Source organism: Pyrus communis, chromosome 8 (assembly GCF_963583255.1).
Source record: "Pyrus communis chromosome 8, drPyrComm1.1, whole genome shotgun sequence".
Classification (NCBI taxonomy): Eukaryota; Viridiplantae; Streptophyta; class Magnoliopsida; order Rosales; family Rosaceae; genus Pyrus; species Pyrus communis.
Window position 1 is genome coordinate 17,509,063 of NC_084810.1, and position 8,011 is coordinate 17,517,073.

The following is an 8,011-nucleotide window of genomic DNA, read 5'->3' on the forward strand; positions in this document are numbered from 1 at the left end:
TGCCCTTGAGGGTGAAGAAATGAAGCGTAGGCATGAAGAACAGGCAAAACAAATACAAGAAGAGATGAATGATAAAAATATGGAAAGGAACGCTTCGAATTACACTCCAATGAGTAAGGCCTATTTTGATAGGAAAAAAGAAGAAGAAATTATGAGCCGATGACAGTTATTTACCTCTGACTATACTCCTACGATGGCGGATGATGAAGATGATGTTGATTATGGATATTAAATTTAAGTTGTTTTAGTTTTTAAATTTAAGTTAATGTTGTTTTCGAATTTAATTTGTAGTTTTTAAACTTAATTTTTCGTTTTTAAATTTTAGTTGTAATTTTTAAATATAAGTTGTAGTTTTTAAATTTAAGTTGTTGTTTTTAAATTTAAGTTGTTGTAGTTTTTAAATTTAAATAATAAATTATGTTTGGCCCTTTGGTCCTCGGTTGGAGACGGTTTTTTGTGGCAAGGTTAAAACGAGCACTCTGGCCCTCGGTTGGAGTCGGAGGCAAATATGGCCATATACTGTTCATTAAAATATTAATATCTTGGAGAATCTTGGAGGACCAGATGGCTAAAACGAGCCAAAAACGAGCTATCTGGCTAGCCATCGGTTGGAGATGGCCTAAAGTTCCAAGTAAAAGGTGAAATGACTTGTCATTATCTCAATTGAAGTACGGACTTCAACTAGTCCTTGGGTTCCTCTAATGGATCTCTTAGTTATTGAGAGGGTTGCCCAAAAGCAATATATATGGTGTATCCAGAAAAACTTACAAGTAAACCAGATAAAGAAATGGCAACTAGGGTTATTGTTTCCAATATTACATAGTTTTTAGACAATATTACATTTTATGATACAATAATATATTTACATTAAGAATGTGAAATGATAAATTAGTTTCAAATCTACAGCACGAGATTCTGACTTATTAATGAAGAATGGAGAAAATTTCACTAATTGACAACCCCTAAATCTAATCCTTCAAAAATGAGAAAAGTAAAGTTATGAACCTATCCTTGTCACAATTAATTACTCTATGACAAAGACTTCCCATGTAGTTATACTTTTGTCTGAAATTAATATGCAAGAGCATTGAACTTTGCTGATTTATTTTCTATCTGCTACCGCGCAAATTCCATCAGTTTCGCCGCCCGTCTGCTATTTTCCTAGTCACTTCTGAAAGCAAAAGATATTTGGAAAAAAAAAACAAAAAAACCAAAAAAATAAAAAAATTAACAAAAATTAAAAACCTATCACCATATCAGAGGAGAAGAAAAGGCAAAAATTCCGGACCATGCATGGCGTTCCATTGCCAGCCTTCCGCCGTGAAGTATTGAATGAGTGACTGAGTATTTCGATCCGACACGTAATACTTGCCGCTTCTCCTTATCTCTTTTGTCTTGTCGCAAAGTGTCGTATATCGACACGGAGCAAGAGTTCGTGTTTGTGTCGTGTTTAGCGTGAAGGAAACAATCAAGCAATCCCCTTGAGTTTAATTTTTATCCAACCAGACCGGTAAACAGTTCCTAATCAGGATCACAGATTCACAGCACCTCCTTAGCAAATCGGAAGACAACACCTTTTTGCCGTGAAAAAAGGACAATCAATACACCTCGATACGTGTGATACTCCATCACCCATCACATTCAACAAACTCCCCAATAAAACCTTATCCAAATCCCAGAAACCCAAAATTCCCGCTTACCCAGTAGGACTTCTCCACCGCAATCTTCAATGGAGAAATCTGGGTTCGGCAGAGATGGCATTTTCCGGTCACTTCGGCCGCCGCTTGTCCTACCCAGAGACCCAAATCTCTCAATGGTCTCCTTCCTCTTCAGAAACTCCTCCTCCTACTCCCACAAGCCCGCGCTCATCGACGGCGAGTCCTCCGAAACCCTGTCCTTCTCGCAGTTCAAGTCCAAAGTTATCCAGGTCTCCCATGGCTTAATCAATCTGGGTATCAAGAAAAACGACGTCGTCCTCATTTTCGCCCCCAACTCAATCCAATTCCCCATTTGCCTCTTCGGGATTATTGCGTCCGGAGCTATTGCCACCACCTCCAATCCGCTCTACACTGTTTCAGAGCTGTCCAAGCAAGTCCGGGACTCTAATCCCAAGCTGGTTATAACAGTCCCGGAGCTCTGGGATAAAGTCAAGGGCCTTAACCTCCCAACAGTGTTCTTAGGATCAAAGGGGTTTTCGGGGAAATCTCACGTTGGATCAGCCTCAAAGATTCGAACTTTCCATGATTTGATCGAGTCTGCTGGATCTGTGTCCGATTTTCCATCGGTTAACATTAAGCAGACCGACACAGCTGTCCTGTTGTACTCTTCAGGTACAACGGGGGTCAGCAAAGGGGTAGTTTTGACACATAGGAATTTCATTGCCTCGTCTCTGATGGTCACAATGGATCAAGAACTTTCTGGGGAGATGCACCATGTGTTTCTCTGTGTTCTGCCAATGTTCCATGTGTTTGGGCTGGCAATTATCACCTATGGGCAGCTGCAGAAGGGCAATGCTGTGGTCTCGATGGGGCGATTCGATCTCGAAAAGATTTTGATGGCTGTTGAGAAGTATAGGGTGACACACCTGTGGATTGTGCCTCCCATAGTGCTTGCTCTGGCGAAAAACAGTGTGGTTAAGAAGTTTAACCTTTCGTCGTTGAAGCATATCGGTTCAGGGGCAGCTCCTTTGGGGAAAGAGTTGATGGAGGAGTGTGCTAAAATTATTCCTCAAGGTCTAGTAGCTCAGGTACTAAATTATCTTGCTGGTTTTGATTGTTTTTAACTTGGAAGTGCGATTAATTCCTTTGGTTCGGTTATTTTATGATATAGGCATTGTGTTTAGAGTTTGGTGTTTGATTGAAACCAAATGGCTATAGGCTACATTTTCTTGATTCAAGTGCAGTTTTCAAGCAGTCATGTGTTCTAGTCGTCATGTGTCTTTTTACACAAGAAGTTCGAACCCCCTTTCGTAAATTGGAGTAGTTTAAAATATAGTCAAATTGCAAGAGGTGCAAGTTTCTAATGTGTGAGTAGGCAAAATTCCTTTGGTAGCTAATTAAATTTAGCGCAAAGTTTGAAGTAATTGAAAGTGGATGACAGCTTATGCCACGATTCAACTGATGTGAAATGTGAAAATTGGGTGGCGCTAGAGTTTGAGGTTCTCAACCTCATTTGCGAAGTTAAAATTTTTCATGTAGTAGCTGGGAGGATAAAACTTCTTTGACTGATTCAGAAGTTTGCTTGGTTTTTCAGGGCTATGGTATGACAGAAACTTGTGGAATTGTTTCGGTGGAGAGCACACTAGCGGGGTCTCGACATACTGGTTCAACTGGCATGCTTGTTTCTGGAGTTGAATGTCAGATAGTCAGCGTAGAAACACTGAAGCCTCAACCTCCCAAACAGTTGGGAGAGATATGGGTTAGGGGGCCTAATATGATGACTGGTAAGTGTGTTTGTCAACATTCAAAAGTTGTCCTGCACACATAGACATATTAATCGTCTCACAGAAAGAAATTATTCTGCATTTTATTATAAGAGAAGTCACATTTTTTTTGTCTGTAATGTAATCGTTCAAATTGGCGCAATGCGGTAGCATTTTTATGTGGCATATGAGGTTTATGCTTATGATTTTCAGTATCCTCATCAATTATTTAAGATGCAAAACTCTAGTGCTGATGCTTTGTTCATCCCAAGCAGGGCATTGCATTTGCCAATATGGATCACACTCACTTCCCGCAAAATGTTCACTCTTTTACTTGCTGAAAAGCTGATGCGGAATGTTTATAAATGTTTCCATGGTGTAAATTTAAGTTGGGTCTGCTGGCCTTAACTAAATACCATGCAATAATAACAATGCAGAAGCATGCAATAATTTATTTTCCAGAATTTCAGTTACCTCGCCATTTATCTTGTCTAGCATTGAAAAGTTCTTCCTTTCTGTTTCATTGAGAACTGTCAGTTAAGGATGCCTCGGGTCAATATAATCGCCCAATATAACAAGCTTGCAAACCTTTGCTTCCAATTTGGTTGTGTGAAGTCTATTTGGTTCGCCTCTTGTGCAGATATTAGTAGGATATTTGTTCAAGTTTATTTTGTGTGTCGTGGGGTTTTTGGTATAAAAATTTATAACACCATGATTACTAAACTCATTTCAGGGTATTTCAACAACCCACAGGCCACCAACGAGACTATAGATAAAAATGGTTGGGTACACACAGGAGATCTTGGATACATTGATGAAGACGGACAACTTTATGTAGTTGATCGAATCAAAGAGCTCATTAAGTATAAAGGTTTCCAGGTAAATTCTTTTGCTAGAGTTAAACAATTACTGAAATTTCTGCTGGTTATCTCTGCAAAGCTATTTTTTATGCATAACGAATCCCATGCCAATTTTCCTTTAACATAGTTGTCTCTGCAACTAGAAAATTTGGTGGATCATGGATGCTATGCTGTCAGAATTTGATTAAAAGTTAATTATTATCTTTCTGTTTGCGTTTTTTCATGATGGATTCTTATGCTCTACACATCTGCAATTATTTAATCATGTTTTCTTTGCTCGGTTGGTCCTCTGCTAGGTGGCACCAGCTGAACTTGAAGGGCTGCTAGTTTCTCACCCTGAAATATTAGATGCGGTTGTCATCCCGTGAGTTTGCCACATACAAAACTTGTCCTAACCGCCTCCTCTTGAACTTAATTGAATGATGGTTTTATTTCCGTCCTGCAGGTTTCCTGATGCTGAAGCTGGTGAGGTCCCTGTTGCATATTGTGTACGTACGCCAAATAGTTCTCTAACTGAAGAAGATGTCAAGAGCTTTATTGCTAGTCAAGTAAGTAGGAAACATCAAAGGATTATTTCGGATCCAATTTGATTTCCTTGGTAAAAAATTGCTCCTGTGGCAGGTTGCATCTTTCAAACGATTACGAAGAGTATCATTCATAAACAGTGTCCCCAAGTCAGCATCGGGCAAAATCCTCAGAAGAGAGCTCATCGAGAAAGTGCGGTCGAAAATATGAAATTGTATCATGGCTCCTCATTGATGCGATGTTTGCTTTATCGGGAAGGCTTGTCTGTAGAGGAACGCTACAAGTTCCTTACGCTTGTTTTAACGTTGCAGGTATGTTACGATATTCAGCTGTGCTGCCATTCTTTATAGGGAAGAAGAGCAGGACGTAGCTCTTAGTACCAACTCTCTACGATTCTCTTCAACAATCTGGGCATTAAGTTTTTGGATTTAAATAAAGAAGAGCAATTTCATTATGTCTATATAGAAACTCCTATACCCAAAAAGAAAAATAGCAACAACCTCAGTACGTTGCTTTTAATGCAAATTATTTATATTTCGGTGAATCTAGCATTCTTGCCCGAAAAGGGCGAAGAAGATGAACAGGCAGAGGTATATCATTTTACCATGTGGAGTATACAGTCTTCTTCTACAGCATTCAGCCTTATGGCCACTGTCTTTGATGAATTGTAGTGCCCATAAACAGCTTGAATTTCTCTAAAAGCGTTTTTAGTCATTTTAAAAGCATTTTAGTTTATTTGATAAGGTGTTTTCAGGCTGTTTAGGGTTTAGGGTTCAGTCATGCCCTAAAAATAATAGAATAGGGGGTTGTTTTGTGGTGCTCTTTCTCACGTATATTTCCTAATAAAAAAGCGATGTTGTTGTTCACATCTTACAAAATTATGGCAACTTTTTTTTTTTTGGTTGAAAAAGTATAGCAACTTAAAAAGTAGATTTAGTTGTAGTAGAGATAAATGAAAGAGAGATTGGGAGGAGAAAATCCAAGTGTGCTTTTCCTTCTCATACGATTTATATACAAAGGTTCATGAATAATTAATTGAAAACATTCATGAAAAGGGGTTTGGGCTAAGTTTATTTTAGGAGTGTGTTATCCACACATCTATTTTTACTTCTCACACACTCCTTTTTAATTTTTGTTTGTTGATCTTCTCCATTTCATCCGATCTGACGGTCGAAAATTAGAAGGGTGTGTGAAAAGTAAAAAGGGTTGTGTGGATATCACACCCCTTATTTTAACTAAAAATCATGCTATAATTTTATTTAATGAAAAAAAAATTAGAAATTAATTAAAAAAAACCTTTAAATTTTAATAAAATGGACAAAAGAACTTATTTTTTTTTAATGAGAATGACACAACTTTAATATATATATATATATATATATATATATGTGTGTGTGTGTATATATATACACACATATATATTCACACACAATTAAAAAAAACCTAATGCGAGGGACTCTTGCGTCTATCACAGACACTAATTATGAAACTTGTTGACCTTAAAAACTACAAAGCCTACGTGGCACGCAGGTCGAGTAATTAATGAGCTAACTACGTCATTTGGTTATGTGCGGGGCGTGCCAACTCGTCGGCTGAGCTCGACCGAGGAGTAAAATATGTTGATGTGGCGTTGGGCGCACTGCTGACTTCTTGATCTTATGACTGGGGTCGAGGAAGGAACACGTCTTGGCATTCAGGTTCTAGAGCTTGAAGACAAGGCTGCTAGTTCTATGAAGTTCAATATCAAATTCGGCTTTCAGTGTGCCTAATGTAGTAATTTGTAACACCTCACTTCGCCGAGAAGGCTAATGAGATGACCTCTGCAAATAAGGATTCGAAAATCCTTCTCGACCGAGACTTGGATAGATAATCAGTCAGCCTCGACGCAGTGCTGTTTATCCAAACTGAAGGTGCTCCGCGGTCGGCTGATTCTACGGCAACAGTGCTATTTATCCAAACTGAAGATGTGTTGGTGAAAAAGGAAAACAAAAATCTCAAGGTTGTTGAAAGGTTTCGCGTAAAACGAGGGTTTGTGCAGGGCAGTTGATGTGTTGAATTGAAGAGGGGCCCTCAATGTTGCCTGCGACTCTGTATTTATAGTGGTTATCTTTTGCTTGGCACGAGTTGATAGCTTTGTAGAGTCCAACTGTAACTTTAACTCTGTGAAACTGAAATTGATCCATGTGAAATGCCAAAGCATATCCAACAAAATAAAACCTATCTAAGCTTTATCACATCACATCAGAAGCCTAGCTCACCTAGGCTTCTTATCTCATCATCAAAACTCCAACAGTGGCTTTTAAACCCATCTGACAACATCCATCATCATGCAAAAAGGCCGAGTCTACCTAGGCTTCTCTCATCATCACCCAAAGCCATCATCTTTATTGTCGCATGCATCCTGACCCTATCTAAATGAATTTCAAATTCATTTCTAGCTTCCAAGTATCGTTAGACATCCCAAATCAATTTGAATTATACTGTTTGCTTGGGATATAATTCGTATCCTATTTATCTGGTTGAAAAATGCTAAGATAATTCATATTAAAAGATAATTATTATGATAAAAACCATAATATTATCCTTTAACAATAACAAAAATTATCTCCACTTTTTCATCTCACTGTTGAGAACTATGCTCCCTCAACGACCTTCAATACACGGGCTGATGGTGTAAATTTGGGTCCAAACATTGCCCCCCAGTTTCCTTGAACTTAGGCTCGTAAGTCGAATGGTTAAGGAAATTAAGTCTCTCCAGCCAATCAGAAGTACTTCGACTGTCATCCCCCGCTACTGTTCACTTGATTCTCAGTAACTTGCCAAGGGAACAAGGTCAGGGCCCCTTTTAACCAAAGAACAACCTATGGTCAAAGAGAAGTGATAAACAATCATGAACCAAGGTCGAGAAGAATTGGGATTGGGGTCGAGGGTAAAGTGGGCCGAGGCCGAGGAGAATTACCTGCCGCCCGGGGGGGGGGGTGGGGTTAGAGAAACATTGAGGTCGAGGTCGAGGTCGAGAAAAGTCTTTCTTGGCAGACCCTATGTGTGTGTGTGTGTGACCCCAAACCAGCAATCATGACTTATTCGGCCAAATTTCCATTGTGAGGATTCCAGCCGACACCCCAAACTAGCCTTTTCTTGATTAAATGTTTTGAAACCTGTACCCACAACCACATCCTGACCACAACATGCAACCATCAACAGT

The 8,011-nt window shown here is 39.1% G+C and overlaps 1 protein-coding gene across 1 annotated transcript; it reads left to right on the plus strand.

Moving 5' to 3' along the window:
* The first annotated feature begins 1,464 nt into the window (after nt 1-1,464).
* Nucleotides 1,465-5,439, plus strand: LOC137741705 (probable CoA ligase CCL7). Its single transcript, XM_068481415.1, has 6 exons — nt 1,465-2,746; nt 3,253-3,442; nt 4,155-4,300; nt 4,578-4,645; nt 4,727-4,829; nt 4,903-5,439. The coding sequence occupies exons 1-6, from the start codon at nt 1,730-1,732 to the stop codon at nt 5,014-5,016; spliced, it is 1,638 nt and encodes a 545-aa protein (XP_068337516.1). The 5' UTR covers nt 1,465-1,729; the 3' UTR covers nt 5,017-5,439.
* Nucleotides 5,440-8,011: the final 2,572 nt, after the last annotated feature.

Excerpts from the sequence above, each read along its gene's own strand:
- LOC137741705 (XM_068481415.1), top strand. The coding sequence starts at position 1,730 with ATGGAGAAATCTGGGTTCGGCAGAGATGGCATTTTCCGGTCACTTCGG. Across the intron at positions 2,747-3,252 it reads CTCAAGGTCTAGTAGCTCAG|GGCTATGGTATGACAGAAAC; the intron begins GTACTAAATTAT and ends TTGGTTTTTCAG. Across the intron at positions 3,443-4,154 it reads GGGGCCTAATATGATGACTG|GGTATTTCAACAACCCACAG; the intron begins GTAAGTGTGTTT and ends AACTCATTTCAG.